Below are 25569 nucleotides of genomic sequence, written 5' to 3' on the forward strand. Positions count from 1 at the left end.
TGCTTGGGCGAGGGTCGCCCTCACCAGATTGCGCCAGGGCAAGAGTTGCCCTCGCTAGGGGCCGACAAGGATAGCTCTTGCTAGCCCAGGCAAGGGCGGCCCTCACCCAAGGTCGATGACCTCCGCCTGCCATCGACGAGGCCCAGCGATGGCCGGTGGAGGGAAAAAGAAAAAAAGTAAAGAATGAAAAGAGAAGAAAAGAAAAAAAATGAAAAAGAAAAGAAAAATAAAAAAATTGAAAAATATTAAAATTTTATTTAAAATATCCACGTTATCGTTGATCGTGCCACGTAGGATAGCTTTCGTCCACGTCAGTGATTTCCGACTAAAATTGGCTGGATGGACTCAATTGATAAAATGTGAAAAGGTTTAGAACTCAGTTGGTATAATTAAAATATTTAGGTTTGAATTGATAAAAGTGCGATAAGTTTAAGACTACTTAAATAATTTTCATAAACAAAATTATAAGTAATTTCTGCCAAATCTCTTGTAAAATAATTCTATAGAATGACCTTGATAATGCGTGCTTTTTTGCACCTAAAAAAGTGACCCCACGATACAACCTAGGACAGTGCATGGATAACCCTGCGAGGGCCGTCACTGCATATCACCTGGCTCGTTAAGCACGGTCCACCCCATACATGACACCAAACAATCATACTCTATAGTTTATTCATCCGAGAGTTAAATAGACCCTGCTCCATTAATGTATGCTCACAAATCTTCACTCAATGGCCGGGTCCAGCGATCATCTTTCGACGATGCCCCGAGATGACCCGGCGGTGCACCCGGCCCCGATCGACACAGGAAACACAAAGGATCATCGGCACCGGAAGAAGGCGGTACGGGTCAAGACCTGGCTTGTCATCGACTCGACTGGCCGGATCTAGCAGATAGATGCCGGGAAGCAGTCGATCATGCGCCGCACGGGGCTCTCAGCCCACGACCTCCGGATCCTCGACCCATTTCTCTCGTACCCATCTTCCATCACAGGCCGCGAGAGAGCCATTGTTATCAAGCTGGAGCACATCAAGGGGATAATCACCGCACATAATGTTTTGCTGCTGAACTACAGGGACCCGGCGGTGGTTCCTTTCGTGGAGGAGCTCAAGCGACGGTTCTTGCATTATCATGAAGCCAAAGCAGCGAAGGTTTTCAATCTTTCCTTGATTCAGAATAGATGTTTTGTATTTAGTTGAATTAGTGTTGTGTTCATTTTGGATTGAAGAACGCATTTATCACGTTAATGGAAACTGTTTTACAATATATAGTTGACTACATATCCTTCCATAGTTAAGGCGTATTTATTGATGGTGATAAATATATATATGCCACCCCATATTTCACTAACTTTATTGTCATGCGGGTCCTTAACGGTTGACGTGAGTGTCAAAGCGCTTGAGCGAGCCAGATTTGAGGCTCTTTCAGAGCCCCTCTTCTTTCGTGCGAAGACTGGATTGAGTGCGCTACTTTAGATCTTTACAGTCATTATAACTCTCTGTGGGTTCTTGTCATCTTTCCACAAACATAGGACAGTTCGAACCCACGATTGGCCTTGTGCTTTTCTGATTAGATTCACCGAAATGGCGGCGATAAGCGAACTGCGGCGGAGCTAGCAAAAATCTTTCAAGGCTCGCAAGAGAGTGTGGAACACAGTCAAATGTTGAAGGAACAACAAGACAGATCACAGACTCTTCCTTTCGAGTTTGTTGCTTTAGAGGCATGCCTTGAAGTTGCTTGCTCCTGTTTGGACGACGAGGTACACAGTCTCTATGTTATTAGTGTTTCTTTACTAAATTAGTCAGTACTTAATGCTCATAAAACTAATCAACTTATGTGAAATTGCAGACAAAAGCATTAGAGCAAGAGGCTTATCCTGCTTTGGATAAGCTAACTTCGGAGATTAGTAGCTTCTACCTCGAAAGGGTTCGTCAAATTAAGGGCCATTTGGTTGCATTGACTCAACGCGTTCAAAAGGTTTGAGACTCTTCTTCTCTATCTATCCTTAATCTATGTTTTCCTCGTGCTTGAAATTGGGTTCGGCATCTAATAGTCAAGTCAATCGGTGACGAATCTCGATAAGCTTGTACAAATAGGTTGGTTTTTGTTGAAATGCGCGAACAGATTAATACCCAAGGGTCGGCGCAATTGGTTAGGACACGGGGGAATTTCTATCACAATTGGAGCTCACCTGTTCAAATCCCACCAACTGCATACAAATTGTTTTGGATCATGATCACTTGCATTTTGCTTTGGGTGTAATCCAGGAATGCGACATACTTGAGCTATTGTAAACTTTGTATTCTCCGAATTCATAGTAGAATTTTTGCGGCTGACTCTATCCGTGGAGTATGTATTGATACTTAGATTGAACCACATTCTCTGGTTTTTTTTTATTTATTGTTCCTCATGTATTTCTTTGATATTTCTTCCTTTTTGCGTTAAGCATAAATTGCAAGATCCGTTAGCTTATGCGTTATATTACAATAATTGGTATTAGAGTTAAGGTTAGAGTTTCTAGAGTTCATTTAGGGCTTTTGCTTGTTTGATTATTGTCTGAAAATTCTATTATTGCAATTATGTTTGGAACGAGAGTAGAGATTGAGAAGTTCAACAAGAGGAATGACTTTGGGTTGTAGAGTATTAAGATGCATGCTCTATTAACAACCTTTGTTTTGGCGAAGGTATTAGATGGCAAGGATAAATTGCTAAAAACGATGAAAGAGGTCAATAAAGTAGAGTTCATAGAGAATGCGAAAAGCCTAATCTCGTTGAATCTATTGGAGGAGGTATTAACTAAAGTGGCCAAAGAGAAGGATGTCATATTATTATAGGCAAAACTTCAAGCACTTGATTTTATGAAGGATTTGAACAATCACTTATATATACTGAAAATGATGTTTAAGTTCTAGGTGGTTGAAAGTACATCTATGAAATCCCATTTGGATGAGTTTAATAAACTCATGATGGACTTGAAGAATGTCAAAGAGGCCTTGCATGATGAGAAACAAGGCATTATGTTGTTGGCGTCTCCGGATTTTTTTAGCACTTTACTGATTCGCTACCATAAAGGTACACTATGATTACTTCGAAAGAGATAAAGTCTACCTTGTTTTCAAAAGAATGGCGAAAGAAGTTACAAAAAGATAACTTAGTGTAGAATATGGCACAAGATTTGATTATTCGGGGGTAGAGTCGATTGAAAAGAGTTTGGAAATAGCATATGGAAGAGTTGTTCTAAATCGAGGTTCATTGTTTGGAACCATCGATGTTAGCAGTGCTATGAGGTAGGACGCTACAAGGGAGATTGTCCAAAGTACAAGGGTAAATGAGTTTAGGTTGAGTTTGCAGGCGATGGTAATATTGTTATCACAAAAAGATTATACTTCTAGTGATGTCGATGATGTGTTAACAGTCACCATGAATTCATGAGGTGATGATTGGATGCTTGAGTCTAGATATTCTTATTTTATAACTTCTCATAGACACTAGTTTACTACCTATCAATACACAGATGGTGGTGAGGGCTTTATGGGAAACGATGCTACTTGTAAAGTAGTAGGGATCAAAATAGTTCATATTAAGATGCACAATGGAGTGGTGAACACATTGACCAATGTAAAGCATTTTTCAAAATTGAAGAAGAACCTTATCTCGCTAAGTACTCTTGACGGCTTCTGATACCGAATCTCCGCTAAAGGTCGAGCTTTGACGGTCTCTCAAGATGTGCTTATTGTGATGTGGGGGAAGATGGATTGCAGGTTGTATGTCGTCCACGAAGCGATAATGATTAGCTCTTTAGCTAAATTCTATAAGGTTTCAAGTTAGGACACGACACAATCGTGGCAGATGAGACTCGGATACTTGAGTGAGAGGGAGATGAATTATGAGTCAAAGGAGTCTAACAGAGGTCACCGATTGAGAAGCTGAACTTCAGTGAAAACTGCAACAAGGGTAGTCAGTGAAGAGTGAAGTTCAGTACGACAATTCACCGGGCTTCGGAGATTGTGGGCTACGTACACTCACACTTATGGGGACCCTCTCAAGTTCCATTCAAGGGTGGTGCCAGGTATATGTTATCCTTTATTGATGATGTTTCGAGAAAAGTCTGGATTTATTTTCTTAAGCACAAGAGTGAGGTGCTTTGTCGGTTCAAGTTGTGGAAAATGATAATCAAAAAGCAAATAGGAAGGAAGATCATGTGCCCGAGAACTATCAAAGATTGGAAGGAGCTTAGCCAGTTTTGCGCAGAGGAAGGCATAGCAAAACATCGCACTATTACTGACACACTACAATTGAACGGAGTCGCATAACTAATTAACTAAATTATATTGAAGAGAGCTTGCTCTTTACTATCTAATGCTGGATTAGGTGAAGATATCGTGATCGAAGCAGTGAATGCCTCTTGTTAGTAGTGAATAGATTACAATCACCAAAAATTGATTGGAAAACTCTTGAGAAAATGTGGTCAGGTAAGTCTATTGACTACATCGGACTAGACTTTATGGTTGTGTTGCTTACGCTCGTATGAGTGATGGCGTGCTGGAGCCAGGGGGCTAGGGAGTGTACATTCCTATCCTATCACGTGGGATGAAGGGATACAACCTGTAGTACATTGATGAAGATTCATCCAGTTTTATGTTTAGCAACGAGGTTACCTTTTAGGAATCTACTATGTTTCATAAGAGGAGCAAGGGATTGATTGTAGATAAAGATCTAGACGGTGTTCAGAAGTAGGTAGAGCTTCGAGGAGAGCCTAGAGATGTTCGAAGTGTGGTATACGTGGTAGTGCCTGCAGACTTGTCAATCTCTATAGTAGTTGATAGTTGTTTTGAGATCATAATTAATGAAATTTCAAGGTGGTCAACAAAGTGGATGAGATAGAGTGATAGTTGTATGTAGAGAGTGAAGACTGCTGAAATGTTGCGAGTGACTCAAAGGACTTATGTCGGGAAAGCATCAAGGCGATTCAACATGCATTTAAGAAATTTTGTAAATACCCCATTTGCTGCATATTATAAATTGTCTAGTGTGCCACTCTGTACTTGGATGGAGGTGGAGCACTTGTCTCATGTTTCACATGCTAGTACTGTTGGTTATTTGAGTTTATATTGTTAATTGTACTAGGTTTGCCCTATCACATGCATCTAGGAGAATGTATGCGGATAATCCAGGTGTTGTGATGTTGTGAAATGTATCCTCCTGATTTTGTTAGTGATGATAGACGTTGGGTTATGTTTCGGAGGATGCAATTCATGTAGTGTGTCAATAATTGAGTTTGAGAACTCGGGTCACACAAGGTTTTTGAAGGATGGTCGATTTATAAGCAGTTGTGCCTTTACTTTTGTTACTTGTATTGTGAGTTGGAAGGCGTTGTTGAGAGACAATAATTTCATCGACGACTAAGGCTGCAAACATGGTAACAATGGAAAGAGTTAAAGAGGCGGTGGGGTCTAATGACTTGGTTTGTAATGTTGACATGGTACATTGAGTTGATGCGGTGTTCAGTGAAAGTCAGAGATACCATTGGAGAATCAAGTTCATTTGTGAGCAAAATTACAGCATCAGATCTAAATGTGAAGGGAGGATGTGACCTTGAAGAAGTTCCTTGTGGTAGAGATTTTTGCGAACCTGTTGATTGAGTTCATTCTTAAACAAAGCCTAACCTTAGCTTGAAATTGATAAACGTTTGTGATGATTGAGCGCCGGTCGAGGCTTTGGAAGAGCCAATATTGATAATAAGCACTATGATTTGGCTCAAGCGTCAATCAAATGTGGAGATTGTTGATATTACATCTCGAGTTTAAGTAGATTTCCTAGTCTAAGTAGGTTGCCTAAATGAAGCTTCCTATTTTGGATATAAATATTATATTATATGTATAATATTAAATTCTACTCCAATATCATACACACCAGAGCAAACATCTCTGTGAGTTTTCTGAGTGAGTTACTCTGTGAAAGATTGTGGAATAATACTTGTGAATTTGCTTTAGGTGTAATTTAGAGTTGGGAAATACTTGGGCAATTGTAAATCATGTATTCTCTGTATTCATAGTGGAATCCTTGCGAAAGTCAGAGATACCATTGGAGAATCAAGTTCATTTGTGAGCAAAATTACAGCATCAGATCTAAATGTGAAGGGAGGATGTGACCTTGAAGAAGTTCCTTGTGGTAGAGATTTTTGCGAACCTGTTGATTGAGTTCATTCTTAAACAAAGCCTAACCTTAGCTTGAAATTGATAAACGTTTGTGATGATTGAGCGCCGGTCGAGGCTTTGGAAGAGCCAATATTGATAATAAGCACTATGATTTGGCTCAAGCGTCAATCAAATGTGGAGATTGTTGATATTACGTCTCGAGTTTAAGTAGATTTCCTAGTCTAAGTAGGTTGCCTAAATGAAGCTTCCTATTTTGGATATAAATATTATATTATATGTATAATATTAAATTCTACTCCAATATCATACACACCAGAGCAAACATCTCTGTGAGTTTTCTGAGTGAGTTACTCAGTGAAAGATTGTGGAATAATACTTATGAATTTGCTTTGGGTGTAATTTAGAGTTGGGAAATACTTGGGTAATTATAAATCATGTATTCTCTGTATTTGTCACGCCCCGACCCTCGAGCGCCCTAACATCCCACCACGGTCGTTATAAATGCAACGTCCCAGGACACGTCGCCGACCCAATCGACTCATTATCCATTAAACGCATGCAGAAGCGAACTTAATTCACCCAACAACAATCAATTAACGGGATAGTAAGGAAAACACACCTCAATTTAAACAACATCATTAGCAATACATCGGGTTAATATATTACAAGTCCGCCACGCGAACCTTCCCGATTACAACCAGAACAGGTAGGGGTTAACCTAGCTCCTCTATCTACGAGGATAACCTCAAAAGGTGTTCTCCCTCAAAAAGCCGGTTCCCAAGGAACGGTACGTGTACTCATTTCGGATGACCTGAAAAGTGGTTAACAACAACGAATGAGATAAATCTCAGCGAGTTCACGACCTAAGCCTCGACTAGGAGGTCAACTCATCTCGGATGTACCTAACACATGCAACGATACATCGATGGCAGACAACTCAATATAGAACATAAGGTACTTCACAACACAATCACAGGCAACCTTACCTTGCCCTGGGCACATGCACACGCCCTGTACGTTATGATTCACCGTATGCCATAATAATGCAATAAGCATATAATACAATCAGAATACGCATCAATTTTCTCAAGTACAATGCATTCACACGTGTCCTGATTATAAAGTGAAACCGCTTCGGCCCGTCCCATAACGTGTCTAACAATTTCATTCCATAATCAAGCGCAATGCTACCATAATTTTTCACGCGTATTCCAATTACTACAGCCACACCAGGGGCTACGGCACAACCTGCGTTATTCACATCAGGTTGGCAATCTTCCGGCATAACCGGGCATCGTCCCGCCCCGTCGGGCACGGCATCGTCTCACCCAACCACAATGACGGCATATCCCATAAATGGGTTCATTCCGAATCCAATTCGCGAATGACTACGTCTCCCCTGCTACCAGCGACGGCTTCCAATTACCAAATTGGGGACACCCGTTAGGGCCACGGCCAAACCCTAGGTTGGCGGTCATCCGGTATACGGTTTTCCGATATAACCGGGCACGAAAGGAACCTTTAGGTGATCATGCACACATAGCAACACTCAGGTTCCATCATTATAATTTTCAATAGCCGATGCAATTATAATCCGTGCTAATACGTTGAAATATCCAACTTTCACACATAAAAATGTACTAAAATATTCACACGTGATTATGCACATATCAATAAATTCCCAAACTTGGCATGCTTCTATATTCAAGTACCCACAACATATTTCTCACATAAAACTTAACAAATAAACCCGTCACCTCAGGGTTTATTAATTAAATACCCGACATGCTATACTTAAAATTAACCAAACAATTCAATTTGGCATACAAACCAATATATAAGGCAAATTCTAGCTTAGGCATCATAATTTAAGCCTAAAATAAACACAATTTAATTTCGGAATTTCCACAAAAATATTAATAAAATAATAATATTTTTAATTCCGAAAATTAATAAAATATTATTATTTAATTTCCGAAAATTAATAAAATAATAATATAATTAATCCAATAGATTATCACTAATCCCTAATCAATTAGTACTAAGCACAATTAACTTAAACTAATCCGCTCTAATGAAGTTTAACCTACTAAGCAAGGGATTAGTGCGAAAACTCACCCGTTTAAAATTCCGAAGACACCGGTGCGTCGGCGGCGGCGAGGGCTACGCTTTGCACGGTCCGGAATTGACACGGAAAGACGACGACGACTGGGTCTCGGCTGGACAGCAGCCACAGAACCGGTTTGGCTTCGGTGAGGCGATTTGGCGACGGAAAACGGCACGGACGGGTTGCGCACGGCGGCGGGGAGTCACGGCGTGGCTGTTGGTTGCTCCACGGCAGCAACACAGCAGCAACACAGCAGCAAGGGGGCTGTTCTGTTTGCTCAGCCGAAGGAACAACAAAAAAGAGAAAAGGGGAAGTTGCCGTGGAAGAGGAAAGAGGAGAGAGAGAGGAATGGACGCGGGAGGGAGAAGAGAGGGAACAAGAGAGATATTTCTCTCCTTTAATGCATGCCCTATAAGTCTTCATCATCATTCCCCCCACGTAAATGCCAAACCCCCAAAGTCTTCTTCATCATTTTCTTTGGTTTCTTTGTCATAAATGCAAGAAGGGCATTTTGGTAATTTCACAAGGTATAAAAATACTTATACGCGTATACGAGCTAGAATTTCGTACGGGCTCGTATAATCAAATTTGGGCTCAAACGGATTATGAATGGGCTTGAAAATGCTAATGGGCTCAAACTTGGGCTTGAATTGAAATTGGGCTTGAAATTGGGTTCAATGGGCTAAATTGAGCCACTTGGGTTTGCCTTGGGCCCATGTGGCCGAATCACATTGGGCTTGAGGCCCAATGTGCCTTCATCCGGCCCACTTCCTCGTGGGCTCAAATTCTCGGCCCGCTAAATCCTTTTCCGAGAATTTCGAGTAAACCGATAAACGAGCAAATCAATGAGGCGGTGTCCCATAATTTAGTTTTGAAATCCTCAAAGATTCGACATCCAAATTCGGATTCTAATTCGTGGTAAAAATCAATCAATTGCGACTTTAGTATATCTCAAACTAACGGGCGGCTTTTAGGAGTTACGCGAATTCGACCCGTGGTTGATTCGGTATCAAACCACGTTTAAGTTTTCTCAAACCATGGATGATCTCGATTGTCATGTAATTGCGAGGGATCAATCGTTAGTTCCAAAGTACGCGATCATCAGTCAATGGGTTTAGGATCGTTCGCAATACATACAACGGTCAAGCGGAATTACCCGCGATCCGATTGTATGCTATTGGCGAATCATTCTATAACCATCCTTTGATCGGTCCATAATGGCTCAAAATTGTCCCTCGTCAATCCTTATGGTCGAATTGTCAATCCCTGATCGAGTTCTCAGGTCGTGCGTACTTAATTCCTTAACAGCCTTTCCCAATCGGTTAGTCTCTCATGAGTGATCAATTCAGAGCGAGAATTACTAATAATGCATCGATTAAAATCATCATTTCATTACATTCCGAATAGGGTCGAATTTGAGGATGTCACAACTCTTCCCCCCTTAAAGAAATTTCGTCCTCGAAATTTACAAATAACCATACTATTCAAAAAGATGGGGGTGTTGATGCCTCATTACTTCTTCGCTTTCCCAAGTTGCTCCTTCCATTCCGTGGTGTTGCCAAATCACCTTAACCAAAGGAATCGTCTTGTTTCGTAGCACGTGTTCCTTTCTATCCTCAATCCGTACCGGTCTTTCCACGTACGACACTTTATCGTCCACATCTATGTCTTCGTAATTTAGCACGTGGGTCGGATCAGGTTCATACTTTCTTAACATCGATACGTGAAAGACGTCATGTACTTGAGACAGTTTCGGCGGTAAAGCTAGACGATAAGCTAAGATTCCAATCCTCTCCAAAATCTCAAACGGTCCAACATATCTTGGGCTTAGCTTTCCTTTCTTGCCGAATCGTGAAGTTCCTCGCATAGGTGACACTTTGAGGAAGACGTGATCACCTACTTGGAATTCCAAAGGTCTTCGTCGTTTGTCTGCATAGCTTTTCTGACGACTCTGAGCTGTCTTAAGCCTTTCTCTGATGACCTTAACTGCCTCAACTGATTGCTGTACCAACTCTGGACCCGTTATTCTCCTTTCTCCAACCTCATCCCAACATATCGGAGTTCTGCAGGCTCTACCATACAGCGCTTCAAATGGTGCCATTCTAATACTCTGTTGATAGCTATTGTTGTAAGCGAACTCAACGAGATGCAGTTGTTCCTCCCAACTGCCCTTGAAATCCAAAACACAAGCTCGCAGCATATCCTCGAGAGTTTGAATCGTTCTCTCGGATTGACCATCCGTCTGCGGATGATAAGCTGTACTATACTGCAGCTTCGTTCCCATGGCAACTTGAAGACTTTTCCAAAATGTAGTGGTGAACTTGGGATCTCGATCCGAAGTAATCGTCACTGGTACTCCATGAAGGCGAACAATATGGCGTACATACAATTCCGCATATCTGTCCATGGTAAAGTCCTTTCGTACAGCAATGAAATGAGCAGACTTAGTCAGTCTATCCACTACGACCCAAATAGAGTCATTACCTCTCTGACTCCTTGGTAGACCCATCACGAAATCCATCGTGATGTGTTCCCATTTCCATTCCGGGATCTCAAGTGGTCGTAGCAGTCCACCTGGTTTGCAATGCTGCGCTTTCACTTGTTGGCACGTCAAGCACCTGGCTACGTGCTTGGCTACATCCACTTTCATGCCACTCCACCAATAGTGTTGACGTAGATTTTGATACATCTTGGTGCTACCCGGATGAATGCTGTACTTGCTGCGATGTGCTTCTGATAGGATCTCATCTTTGAGTTCCATATTGTCGGGTACACACAGTCGTCCGCGAAACCTTAAAGTTCCATCCTCAGTCACCTGAAAATCAGGTTTTCTTTTAGCTGCATCCCCTTGCAGAATCTTCTGAATTTCAGGATGCATTAACTGCAACGCTTTAATCTTAGCTTGAACCTCTGGCTCGATTCTTAAGGTAGCCAACAGACTTGAAAGGTGACCCACTTCAAATTTGAACTCTGAATCTCGTACTCTCTCAAGTAGAGTCCATTCCTTAATCATCAGGTGCGTGATGGCAGACTTTCGACTAAGCGCATCCGCTACTTTGTTAGCCTTTCCTGGATGATACAGGATGTCGCAGTCATAATCCTTGAGAAGTTCCATCCATCGGCGCTGTCTCATATTCAATTCCTTTTGAGAAAATAAGTACTTCAAACTCTGATGATCCGTGTAAATCTGAAACTTTTCGCCGTATAAATAATGTCTCCAAATCTTTAGGGCAAAAATGATCGCCGCTAGTTCCAAGTCATGAGTCGGGTAGTTTAACTCATGTGGCCTTAACTGTCGGGACGCGTATGCAACTACTTTTCCATGTTGCATTAAAACGCATCCTAATCCTTTAAGTGACGCATCACTGTAAATCTCATACCCTCCAGGACCGAATGGTATCGTCAGCACCGGAGCGGTAGTTAACTTGTGCTTGAGTTCTTGAAAACTCCTCTCACACTTATCCGTCCATTCGAACTTTGCTTCCTTCTTCAATAGATGTGTCATAGGAGTAGCGATCGCAGAGAACCTTTCTACGAATCGCCTGTAGTAGCCAGCCAGACCTAGAAAACTCCTAATCTCCGTTACCGTTGTCGGTCTCGGCCAGTTCATAACTGCCTCAATCTTTGTTGGATCCACAGAGATTCCTTCACCAGAGATCACATGACCAAGAAAAGCTACTCGACTGAGCCAGAACTCACACTTACTAAACTTGGCGTAAAGTGCGTGTTCTCTTAAGGTTAGTAAAATCATCCTCAAGTGTTGCTCGTGCTCCTCAGGGCTCTTTGAATACACAAGTATGTCGTCAATGAATACTATGACAAATTGATCCAAATATGCTTTGAACACCCTGTTCATTAAGTCCATAAAAATAGCTGGGGCATTAGTCAATCCAAACGGCATCACCGTAAACTCGTAGTGACCATACCGAGTCCGAAATGCTGTCTTCGGTATATCCTCCTTCTTAATTCTCAATTGATGATAGCCTGTCCTCAAGTCTATCTTGGAAAATACCGACGCCCCTTGCAGTTGATCGAATAGGTCATCTATCCTTGGCAACGGATATTTGTTCTTGATGGTCATCTGATTCAACTGTCGATAGTCGATACACAAACGTAACGAACCATCTTTCTTCCTCACGAATAATACAGGTGCTCCCCAAGGTGATGCACTAGGGCGAATGAATCCTTTATCTAGCAACTCTTGCATCTGTACCTTCAATTCCTTCAGTTCTGATAATGCCATTCTGTAAGGTGCTCTAGAAATTGGCTCTGTCCCAGGGGCCAACTCGATTATAAATTCTATCTCTCTTTCAGGTGGTAATCCCGGTAATTCTTTCGGAAAGACATCTGGAAAATCACGCACCACAACTATGTCCTCCATTCTTGGTTCCTCAACCAATGAATTAACTACGGTCGCTAGATAACCTTGGCATCCATCATCCAATAGCCTAGTTACCTCAACCGACGAAATCAAAGGGATCGAGGTTCCTCCTCTGCTTCCCACAAACTCGTAACTGGTACGATTCAATGGATTTAACTGAATTACCTTACGGCAACAATCCATTATAGCAAGTTGCTTAGTGAGCCAATCCATTCCGATTATGACATCAAAGTCATACATCGCTATGACCGGTAAATCTATCAATTCCTCTCTACCACAAATAACTATTTTACAGTCTAGACATCCTACTGTAACTAACATTTCCTCTTTTAGTGGAGTGGTAACATGAAGAACTACATCCAAAGGTTTCGGTTTAAGCCCCACTAATCTGACAAATTGTTCAGAGATGAATGAATGCGAAGCTCCTGGGTCAAATAGTGCATATGCAGCATAATCTTGTAGAGAGACCGTACCTGTGACCACACCAGGCGAATCTTCCGCCTCCTTTCTGGCCATAGCATATACTCTTCCCTGCGCCTGTGGCCGATTCAGGTTGTTTTGCGGAGCGTTGCTAGCTTGTTGCCCCACTTGGTTTTGTTGAGATGGCATCCTCTGAAGGGGACAGTTCCTCGAATAATGGCCTTGTTGGCCGCAGTTAAAGCACGTCACTGTCACTGTCTTGTTTGGGCAAGGGCCGTTCCCATGCCTTTTCCCACAAAATCGACACGCGGCATTGGAGTTGTATGCCGGTTTCCCAACGCCACTCTTCTTGTTGGGTGGAATAGGATACCTTCCTCCAGTCATCGGTCCCTTCCCGAACCGACGATTATCCCGATTAGGTACAAACCGCGATCCAGATGCGGCTGTACGTTCTGCCATGTTCCTCTCAATCAGCTGAGCTCGTTCATATAATTCATCATAATTCTTCAGGTTCAAGGGCACTAGTTGATCCTTGATTTCCGGTTTCAGACCATCTCGGAATCTCCTTGCTTTATCGATCGGTTCTTCGACTAATCTCGGGGCATACTTTGACAGCTCGGCAAACCTCGCCTCGTACTGATCAACTGACAGATGATTCTGACGAAGTTGTTGGAACTCAGCCATCTTTCGCTCTCTTGCGCAGTCTGAGAAGTATTTCCCGTTAAACGCTTCGACGAAGGCATTCCACCCTGGAACCGTACCTTCAGGAAAGACTCTTCTTTGAGTGGCTTCCCACCAAGTGCTAGCGTTACCCTGCAGCTGGTAAACCGCTAACGTCACCTTTTCTTCTTCAGAACACCTGAGTAAGGCGAAACCTTTTTCCAATTCTCTAACCCAGAGAGTTGCTGCTTCTGGATCACCTACGCCCGGAGAACTTCGGCGGCTTTAGCTTCGACTGTTCGACCAGCTTGTGCATTGGTCGATCCCCAATCCCGATCCCGGCTAACGGGACATCAACAAGTGCGGCGGCAGAACAGCAGAGCTGCAGCTTGGTCCTGAGCTCGCTGTCCTACCAAAGTCTCTAGGGCTTGCATAATCCTATCTAACCTGGGATCCTCTTGAGCCCTTCCTCCAGTACCAATTTGATTTAGAGCTGCCCTTCTCCTAGGAATCCTTTGCTCGGGATTGCTCATCTCAGAGATTCTCACGAAACCCGCTTTCCAATTCCAACAAGGAATTAGAAGTCATGAACAACCCGCTTCTAACAATAAAATCAAGTAATCAAGCACAGGCACAAGACGTTTTCCTAACTAACTATCCCAAAACTCATCGCACCTTATCACTCCAGGTATCGACCAAACTTGGATCAAGCTAACCATGCTCTGATACCACTTAAACAGGGATGTCACGCCCCGACCCTCGAGCGCCCTAACATCCCACCACGGTCGTTATAAATGCAACGTCCCAGGACACGTCGCCGACCCAATCGACTCATTATCCATTAAACGCATGCAGAAGCGAACTTAATTCACCCAACAACAATCAATTAACGGGATAGTAAGGAAAACACACCTCAATTTAAACAACATCATTAGCAATACATCGGGTTAATATATTACAAGTCCGCCACGCGAACCTTCCCGATTACAACCAGAACAGGTAGGGGTTAACCTAGCTCCTCTATCTACGAGGATAACCTCAAAAGGTGTTCTCCCTCAAAAAGCCGGTTCCCAAGGAACGGTACGTGTACTCATTTCGGATGACCTGAAAAGTGGTTAACAACAACGAATGAGATAAATCTCAGCGAGTTCACGACCTAAGCCTCGACTAGGAGGTCAACTCATCTCGGATGTACCTAACACATGCAACGATACATCGATGGCAGACAACTCAATATAGAACATAAGGTACTTCACAACACAATCACAGGCAACCTTACCTTGCCCCGGGCACATGCACACGCCCGTACGTTATGATTCACCGTATGCCATAATAATGCAATAAGCATATAATACAATCGAATACGCATCAATTTTCTCAAGTACAATGCATTCACACGTGTCCTGATTATAAAGTGAAACCGCTTCGGCCCGTCCCATAACGTGTCTAACAATTTCATTCCATAATCAAGCGCAATGCTACCATAATTTTTCACGCGTATTCCAATTACTACAGCCACACCAGGGGCTACGACACAACCCGCGTTATTCACATCAGGTTGGCAATCTTCCGGCATAACCGGGCATCGTCCCGCCCCGTCGGGCACGGCATCGTCTCACCCAACCACAATGACGGCATATCCCATAAATGGGTTCATTCCGAATCCAATTCGCGAATGACTACGTCTCCCCTGCTACCAGCGACGGCTTCCAATTACCAAATTGGGGACACCCGTTAGGGCCACGGCCAAACCCTAGGTTGGCGGTCATCCGGTATACGGTTTTCCGATATAACCGGGCACGAAAGGAACCTTTAGGTGATCATGCACACATAGCAACACTCAGGTTCCATCATTATAATTTTCAATAGCCGATGCAATTATAATCCGTGCTAATACGTTGAAATATCCAACTTTCACACATAAAAATGTACTAAAATATTCACACGTGATTATGCACATATCAATAAATTCCCAAACTTGGCATGCTTCTATATTCAAGTACCCACAACATATTTCTCACATAAAACTTAACAAATAAACCCGTCACCTCAGGGTTTATTAATTAAATACCCGACATGCTATACTTAAAATTAATCAAACAATTCAATTTGGCATACAAACCAATATATAAGGCAAATTCTAGCTTAGGCATCATAATTTAAGCCTAAAATAAACACAATTTAATTTCGGAATTTCCACAAAAATATTAATAAAATAATAATATTTTTAATTCCGAAAATTAATAAAATATTATTATTTAATTTCCGAAAATTAATAAAATAATAATATAATTAATCCAATAGATTATCACTAATCCCTAATCAATTAGTACTAAGAACAATTAACTTAAACTAATCCGCTCTAATGAAGTTTAACCTACTAAGCAAGGGATTAGTGCGAAAACTCACCCGTTTAAAATTCCGAAGACACCGGTGCGTCGGCGGCGGCGAGGGCTACGCTTTGCACGGTCCGGAATTGACACGGAAAGACGACGACGACCGGGTCTCGGCTGGACAGCAGCCACGAACCGGTTTGGCTTCGGTGAGGCGATTTGGCGACGGAAAACGGCACGGACGGGTTGCGCACGGCGGCGGGGAGTCACGGCGTGGCTGTTGGTTGCTCCACGGCAGCAACACAGCAGCAACACAGCAGCAAGGGGGCTGTTCTGTTTGCTCAGCCGAAGGAACAACAAAAAAGAGAAAAGGGGAAGTTGCCGTGGAAGAGGAAAGAGGAGAGAGAGAGGAATGGACGCGGGAGGGAGAAGAGAGGGAACAAGAGAGATATTTCTCTCCTTTAATGCATGCCCTATAAGTCTTCATCATCATTCCCCCCACGTAAATGCCAAACCCCCAAAGTCTTCTTCATCATTTTCTTTGGTTTCTTTGTCATAAATGCAAGAAGGGCATTTTGGTAATTTCACAAGGTATAAAAATACTTATACGCGTATACGAGCTAGAATTTCGTACGGGCTCGTATAATCAAATTTGGGCTCAAACGGATTATGAATGGGCTTGAAAATGCTAATGGGCTCAAACTTGGGCTTGAATTGAAATTGGGCTTGAAATTGGGTTCAATGGGCTAAATTGAGCCACTTGGGTTTGCCTTGGGCCCATGTGGCCGAATCACATTGGGCTTGAGGCCCAATGTGCCTTCATCCGGCCCACTTCCTCGTGGGCTCAAATTCTCGGCCCGCTAAATCCTTTTCCGAGAATTTCGAGTAAACCGATAAACGAGCAAATCAATGAGGCGGTGTCCCATAATTTAGTTTTGAAATCCTCGAAGATTCGACATCCAAATTCGGATTCTAATTCGTGGTAAAAATCAATCAATTGCGACTTTAGTATATCTCAAACTAACGGGCGGCTTTTAGGAGTTACGCGAATTCGACCCGTGGTTGATTCGGTATCAAACCACGTTTAAGTTTTCTCAAACCATGGATGATCTCGATTGTCATGTAATTGCGAGGGATCAATCGTTAGTTCCAAAGTACGCGATCATCAGTCAATGGGTTTAGGATCGTTCGCAATACATACAACGGTCAAGCGGAATTACCCGCGATCCGATTGTATGCTATTGGCGAATCATTCTATAACCATCCCTTGATCGGTCCATAATGGCTCAAAATTGTCCCTCGTCAATCCTTATGGTCGAATTGTCAATCCCTGATCGAGTTCTCAGGTCGTGCGTACTTAATTCCTTAACAGCCTTTCCCAATCGGTTAGTCTCTCATGAGTGATCAATTCAGAGCGAGAATTACTAATAATGCATCGATTAAAATCATCATTTCATTACATTCCGAATAGGGTCGAATTTGAGGATGTCACAGTATTCATAGTGGAATCCTTGCGATTGGCTGACCTCGTGAAGTAATTACCAAAATTCGGATCGAACCACGTTAATTTCTAAAGTTATTTATTGTTCCTCATTGATTCATATGATAATTTTCTCCTTCTCGCATTAAGCGTTACAAGATCCATTATCTTTCACGTTATATTTCACCAGATATTGTGATTTATTGGCCTCTAGGTAGCCCTTTTGTCTCCATGCACGTGCCCATGGGTTATAAAAAAAAACAATAGTACACTAACATATGTTTGCATTTACCATACATATTAACATTGCTTGCATTAAAGACGTCTCAAGTGGCTACAATTTATAGCATGGGCCTTTTCCATGTCTCTCTAGGTGAGCGATGATGTCACGCCCCGTACCCTACGAAGCATGAACATCTGCGTATAGGTCAAAATGTGGTGCGACGCTCCCAGGTTACGTCACCGACCCGAAAACCCAAATCAGAGAAAACACGCCACATGCGGAAACGACGTATATATAATAGATATATACACACCCAGACAATTTAAAAGCAACCATGAATAGCAAGAGATAACAAATTACGAACTATTAAAACAATATATACATTCTTTATATCACTTATATACAACATCCATTATTATTACAAGTACACCGAACCAGTAATTATTAACTTCCAAAATACAAAAAGGATCAGCATTGTCCAACAGTGGGGCCTTCTCAATTTATTGTCTCGCTCCCAAAACTAATCCCTACGCCCTCTCGGAGACGTTCACACTGACTCACTGTCCTCGGCATCACCACATGAATCCTCCTCAGTTGTCTATTCACCCGATGGCTCCGAATCTGCCTCAATATGATCATGGCTCAAGCGGGGGCTCTGAAATGTCGGTTTTACCACAACCGTGAGAAATCTCAGCAAGTACAAACCACTAATCCTAAACTAGGCTAATGTGCACCTCCAGAGGGTAAATAAAACACATAAATCAATGAACCAGTATAACAATCAACATAAGTTCACCCGGGCCCATAGCCCAATTCACTATTCCGCCATGCAGGTTAGACTTTTAATATCCTTATAAAACATATTCAATTAAATCGACCCGAAGGCCATGACCCTAAGGCCAACAACAGTTAAACCGACCCGAAGGCCACGACCCGAAGGTCACAGTTGTCTCGACCCGAAGGCCCGACCCAAAGGCCACAGTTTCTCCCGACCCGAAGGCTCGATCCGAATGCCACAGTTTCTCCCGACCCGAAGGCCCGACCCGAAGGCCACAGTTTATCCCGACCCGAAGGCCCGACCCGAAGGCCACAATTTATCCCGACTCGAAGGCCTACAGTTTGATAATATCGACCCGTAGGCCCGACCCGAAGGCCACAGTTTCTCTCGACCCAAAGGCCCGACCCGAAGGCCACAGTTTATCCCGACCCGAAGGTCACAAGTGATTACAACAACCCGTAGGTCAACCTTTGAATATAACTCAGACATGGATATCGTCACACTCAATTTCCACCAATCACCACTTGCTGTGCAAAACATATGCTCGGGAATTCAAGCCAAATACTGATGTCAAATTTACCAAGCATAACTATGTTCAAGTTAGACATATGCCACTCATTCCCGGCATTCCCAAACATTTCCATTCTAATCCAACCCATTTCAAGTTCATTCCGCGCATTCATTATACAAGTCAATTTAACGCGCCTAAGGCCCGCCTTGGGCAAATCGATCTTGATAATTGTTCTCACTATCTCGGGGTCATTCAATAGGGTTTATTTAGATCCCAACCAAACCCCAATAATACCCAAGACTCAAACCGATATCCAATGAACCAATCAAGTCTCAAATTAAGTCCAAAATGTGCAATTCGGTTCTGGTGAACAGTACCAGCACCGAATGTCCACCATGCACTATATCACACTTAAACAATTCCATTAAACCTTAATCACATACCCTAATAATTCAACCACCAATTATACATAATTAAGCCTCAAATAAGCTTAATTAATCCTTACAATGCCCCAATCAAGGTCACTTACCAATGAATCCAACTAGTGCCACACTTACACAATTTTACACAAATTCGGTGCCCCATGAACAGTACCAGGGCAGGGTACATTTTGTCCACTAAACCACCATTAAACACCTCATTAGGCTCTAGTCTCAAACCCTAATCACCCAAACACTAAATATACTTAATTAAGTCTCCAATAAGCCTAATTAGCCCCTAAAATGTCCATTTCTAAGTCATTAACAAATAAACCCAATTAGTGAAACTCTTAGACAAAAATGCACAAATTCGGTACTCAATGAACCGTATCAAGGCAGGGGGCTGTTTAGGCTTTAATCCACCATTAAACCACCTCATTAGGTCCTAATGACCTATACAAAACATCCCACACACAACTAAACATCATTAGGTCCTAAATGAACTCAATTAACCCCTAATTACCCTCTAAGAAACACAATTAGACTAATTAAGGGTTTAGGGGTTTATACTCACCTATTAATGACTCAGGACGACGAGAATGGGCGGTCGATCACCGACGCGCGGTAAGGATCGACGGCGGCGTTCCGGATGCAAGCCGGCGGTGATGGTCCGGTTCTTGGCAGCACCGGCGACCAAACAGGGCAGAGAAAGAGAGGAACGGGAGAGAGAGAGTGAAGGGTAAGGGTGATGATCGGCTTGGGTGACCAGGACGGGCGGCCAGCAGCTCCGGCGGTGACTGTTCCGGCGTGAACAGTACCAGGATGAGCAGAGTTGTCCACGGCAGAATTGAAAACGGGAAAGGAGAGAAATTTTGGGGAAAATGGCCGAATGGTCTAGGAAGAGAGAGAATAATCTGGTCAAATAAGGGTCAACATGGTGTTAGTGGAGTCCATGTGTCAAAATCTTGGGCCATTGGACAATTTTGCCCTTGATCCAAAGGCTAGGATTTGTTCTAACCCAATAATTTAGGGGTAAAATGGTCATTTGACACTAACCCAAGGCTGACCAGACCTGGATTAAGCCAAACTCAGCTTGGTTAAACCCCCAAAATTTAACCAAATTCGGAATTGTCCAAAAATGGCCCAGGGGCATTTTCGTAATTTTCCGATCCCGGACTGAAATTCCAATTTTTGTCCATACCGGTCCTATATATTCACAGTAGACATAATATGGTGTCGGATCCTTAAAATTCATCCTTTAAGCCCTCGAAAATCAGTCCAAAAGTTTGGAGGGGCAAAACCGTAAATTCTCATTTTTCTCCCACCAAACGGCGTCGGATTAATTCCGATCATTCACGGAACTTTCTCGCCATAAAATACTGGTTCCAAAAACCCAACTCGCATCCCGAACCAGTCATCACAGCCCGTGAACAGTATTTCACAGCTTGTGAACAGTGATTCGCAGCATATGAACAGTAATTCGCAGCCCCTATTAATCCGAATTTCCAATAAATATTACCCAATTTAATTCCTAAGGCCCACCATAAAATTTCCACTCCCCATTCACGTAATTCCGCACCTAATTCCATACTGATTTTGCCCAAAATCGCCCGTCGATACCCGAAGTCCAAAATTGTGTTTAGAGTGCGACTTACTAAAATCAAACGAGCATTAACATACACTTCATTGATCCCGGTAACGGGTCAAAATTCAGGATGTTACAGATGAGCTCGAGCATCTTCTCCAAGATGATGGAGACATGGCGGGGATGTACCTGACCAGCAAACTGCTTCAAGAAGAAGATGACAACTCTTCTTCTTCCTCAGCTGCTGTCGAGGAGGAAGACGAAGCTCGTGAACTCAACAATGACGGGCACATACTGAATCTCTTGCTTTCTGTTTAACTTCAATTTTGTTACTATTGTCTTATCGCCAAATATATACAGGCATGACAGTGGAGATCCCGATATCTCACCCGATGACGGTTTGACTGCTCCGCGTGGCTCGCTGAACAATGAAATAGAAACGGCCAAGAGCAGCGATTCTCGCAGCGCCGCCCCAGCCAGGCATGTCCACGTGGCAGAATTAGAGATGCTCCTAGAGGCATACTTCGTGCAAGTTGATGGCACACTTAACAAGCTCTCTACAGTATGAATCTCATACTTACTCTATGATGACAAATTAAATTTCCTTATGAAAGCACATACCCAAAAAGAGACACTGAACTACCTTTTCGCTGAAAATTAATAGCTCAACTCGTTAGTCCTCTTCTTGTTTTTTCTGATCTTAAAGCTGAGGGAGTACGTCGACGACACGGAGGACTACATGAACATAATGTTGGACGACAAACAAAACAATCTACTGCAGATTGGAGCGCTGATGACAACCGCTATTCTGGTGATCAGCTTGTACATAGTCGTCGCCGGCGTGATGGGCATGAACATCACCATCACACTTTGGCATCCCCCAAATCAGTCCCAGGAAGACTTCCTATGGACCAACGGCGCTTGCACCATCATGACCATCTTATTGTATGTCGGCATAGTTGCATGGTACAAATACAAAGGATTGCTATATTAAAGGCATATAGAAATTTAAGTTCACCTGCAAAATAAGCGAAATGTTTAGGATTGGTTTGGGTAGACACCCTCCATGGATAGTTTGCTGTGACTACTGCAAAACTGTAATTCTGAACTTGTGGCTCATGTAATCTTGAAGCATATTGACACAAGGAGAGATGATTCCAGTAAAATGAAAGAAAAGAGGATATCAAGAAATACTACTGTATTAATTATCAAGTTTGGAAAATGAGAGAGACTTCGGCCAGAGAATGAGGAAATGGGTTGAACCAATCCATGTTGACAAAGAACCGGTTCCATGGAAGCTAGTATGAGCCCCACTGGCATGCCCTACATGGGTATTCTCGACAAACAAGTTGATGGAAATGTCGTAAAAGAATGAGCAGAAGCCAAAAAAAAAGAAAAAGGAACGGTTATGTAGAAAAGAATGATTTGTCTTCCAAAACACCATATAGATAAGAAGTATGACCCCGACATCGATAACCTCATCTTTAATTCTGCCATTGACACTGAGTAGATCTTCATAGCTGATCAATATAATGATGCTCAATGGCTTCCCAAATACTCACAAACAGTTTACTTAAAAATATCAGTGCAACATTCTTCTGCAGACAAGAACTTGATAGAGGCCATTCTTCAAAAAGGTCGCGTGACCGTAGATTGAGGAGGCCTAATATATTGAAATCTGCTACAATAATTTCACCTTCAATCCGAGTCCATGTCCTCAGAAGGATGATTATCAGGAGGATTTTTCGTTCTAAAATCGTTGACAGCTTTATCGAATGTGCCCCTTATGTGTTGACACATCAGCATCAGATCTTGGCATGCGTCTTTCAATACCTCTCTTGCTGGATCATCTGAGAAACACCACGTAAAAGATTCAAACAGAGTAGAATACATGGAAAGCCACTCTGGAGATCACCCGAGAAGAATGCCAGATGACCAACAGCTCCATTGTTTACACAAGGTGGGGGAAGATGAATGCGAGACACAAAAGCTAGGCCGAATGCCTGGGAAAGGGAGGCCTCTACTAACCAGGGCAATCCTCTACACTGTTCTGTGGAAGAAGTTTCATGGTGTTACAGTGCAAAGTTAAAACAGAGAGTTGGTACAATTTCGAATGACTTAACAGTGCTGGGTATGGCAAAATGTATTTAAGATTTTATGATGTGCTGTGAGGATTCCATGAGCTCGTCAACCATTTTTTGACAAAATCCAGCAGCACTTTCTCCTTATTTCCTGGTCTACCCATCTATAAAAAAAAAAATACATAACCAACTACAATTTCACACTATAACGTGATTATAGAAGCAAAGCAAAGCATCCAAAGTACATCACATCTCTTAGGCTTGAGAATGATGAGAGCACAAAATACCTGTCGTTTGAACTCTAACATTAACCCGCGCTTCCGAAGGATGAGGAATGCTATAACCACAAAATATTACCCGCGGACTGCAGAATAGACACAACATGCATTAAAACTACATGGGATCTAAACTTACCAAATAAAGACAAACTGTGCAATAGCTAGAACAGAAAATATGGAAAAGATTGAAGTATACTAGAAGATCCTGCTAACTTCTATACCAAGGAGAAAAGGAAAGGTATAACAGAAAATGTTCCAGTTAGTAGTTCATCATAACATTTTTCTAGATTCATTGCTCTCCAACAAGACAAATAACTCAGGCTTCATTCGCTGGTTTCACCCAATGAAAAGCAAAAGTAAGAAGTAACCTTCATTTTGAGGGAAAAAAGAACATTAGTATGTGATAATGATGGGTAAAAACTAATATGTAATAATTATCCAATTAAAATTCTTCCTGTCAGTAAGTTTACTGCTTAATAGCATCCCTGCTCCTGATGTTTAACACTTACATGCTGATACTGACCAAAATGATTAATGAATAGATGATCCGACAATGCAAAGATCTGACAAATAGCACCAAGTACAGTAATGTAGTACTCACTCTTGATTCAAGGTAAATCTGAGGGCATTTGCAAGCGTATGATCCTCCTCAGTAAGAGAAAATGTGGCATTCCGTTGATCTCCAAAGGATGCGTGTTCCATCAGCAACAATTACTGTACAGCAAGATATTCCAAAATGTTGAGAAAATATCACTAACTAAGCACAGAGGGAGAGAGAGTTATTTTATAATTAATGGTTAGGAGATTAGCTTCATATAAAGATTCATCTCTACAATTCAGAAGAAAAATACTACTTTCCTCAAGACAGCAATTCTTCGAAGGGATATTTTTTACCAAAGTTAATATCCTTCAAAAGTCAATAAACATAAGAATTCGACAATGGACTCAAATACAACATTCGATTTGTTTCACCCACTCTTCCATAAAAACTTAACTCGCAAGACCACACTCAACCAATCAGAGAGACACAACTCACCGCTTTTGACCCACTCAGCAATCAAAGCACTCACTTATCTCCCTTCCACACATCTCACCTGCTGCAAAGCACACTCGTCCCGCTCAGCCTTACACTTAACTCTCACTTTCACAACCTGCAAAATGGCAGTCCCCTCTTCCAATCTTTTGATCTCAATCTCCATGACAACCGCCCGCCTCACTCTAGCTACATTTTTCCCTAGTGCTTAAGATATGTGGCCGCTTTTTCCATCCACAAATGGCCTACTTCTTCAACGAAAAATCAGGACACTAAGAAATCAATATGGAGAAACAGAGAGAGCTAGCTTTAGAGAGATAATGTCATGAGTTTGAGTGGTGTTTTATCATTAAACACGAAGTGGGTCGGAATTTTTTTGCCAAATCAAAATGAAATCTTCAATAAAAAGACAAGAAAAAATTGGAAAAAAAAAAAACGTATCATCGAATTCATTCCTAATTCAGATTTGCGATCTCACAAACAGAAGGAAGAACAAAACTCCATGAAAGGGTCACCTTCACAAAGCAAGTCAGCACAGTCGATGCACACAAATTTCATACCTACTCACTGTACTCCTAATTCAACCGACCAAGATTCGAGTAACCCAGCTGCACGAACAAAGAAACAACAAGATTTCCCGGCAAACGAACGGCGATGCGCCCGACAAATAGACAGACCATCCCGAGGAGCTATAAACGGCAATGCTTGAGAGGGCTGAGGAGCTAAACAGCGCGAAAGGCAACCTTAGCGAGAGAGAGAGAGAGAGAGAGAGAGACAAGGACGAGACGGGAAGCGACCTGAAAAGCGACGAGTAATCGGCGGCGACGGAGCTGCCCGTCGGGCCGGCGGAGCCTTGAAGGGACGACGGCGAGCGCGGCACGGTTGGGGCGGTGGACGGCGGCGAGCAGGCGAGACCGTGAAGGCGGCGGCGGCGGCGGCTGCGCGAAGGCGAACAAGGAGTGGGAGAGGGCGAGCGGGTTACGGATATGGGAAAAGGTTTTATGATGTATGTCGTTTTTTTTAATTCTTTTATTTATATTTTTCTGTTAATATTTCTCGTTACGTAATCAGAAATTAAAAAAGTATTATACTTATATATATAAATAGTAATATGAATAGTAA

The 25569-nt window shown here is 42.4% G+C and overlaps 1 protein-coding gene and 1 pseudogene across 2 annotated transcripts; one reads left to right on the forward strand and one right to left on the reverse strand.

The window, feature by feature from the left end:
- Nucleotides 1-761: 761 nt before the first annotated feature.
- LOC115665430 (magnesium transporter MRS2-3-like) lies at nucleotides 762-22049 on the forward strand (annotated as a pseudogene).
- On the reverse strand, nucleotides 21925-25422 carry LOC115665429 (uncharacterized). 2 transcript variants are annotated; one of them, XM_030587315.2, is made up of 5 exons: nucleotides 25245-25422; nucleotides 24016-24128; nucleotides 23424-23500; nucleotides 22752-22905; nucleotides 21925-22073 (listed from the first exon to the last, which is right to left on the reverse strand). In XM_030587315.2, the coding sequence occupies exons 2-4, from the start codon at nucleotides 24114-24116 to the stop codon at nucleotides 22754-22756; spliced, it is 330 nt and encodes a 109-aa protein (XP_030443175.1). In that variant the 5' UTR covers nucleotides 24117-24128; nucleotides 25245-25422; the 3' UTR covers nucleotides 21925-22073; nucleotides 22752-22753. The 2 variants fall into 2 exon arrangements, with proteins under 2 accessions (XP_030443175.1, XP_056159475.1); XM_056303500.1 differs by lacking the exon at nucleotides 21925-22073 and having other exon boundaries at nucleotides 22525-22905; nucleotides 25245-25421.
- Between the last annotated feature and the right edge of the window lie 147 nt (nucleotides 25423-25569).

This window comes from Syzygium oleosum, unplaced genomic scaffold, assembly GCF_021117445.2.
Source record: "Syzygium oleosum isolate NSW1041296 unplaced genomic scaffold, Sole_v2.1 Sole_v2.27, whole genome shotgun sequence".
Lineage (NCBI taxonomy): Eukaryota > Viridiplantae > Streptophyta > Magnoliopsida > Myrtales > Myrtaceae > Syzygium > Syzygium oleosum.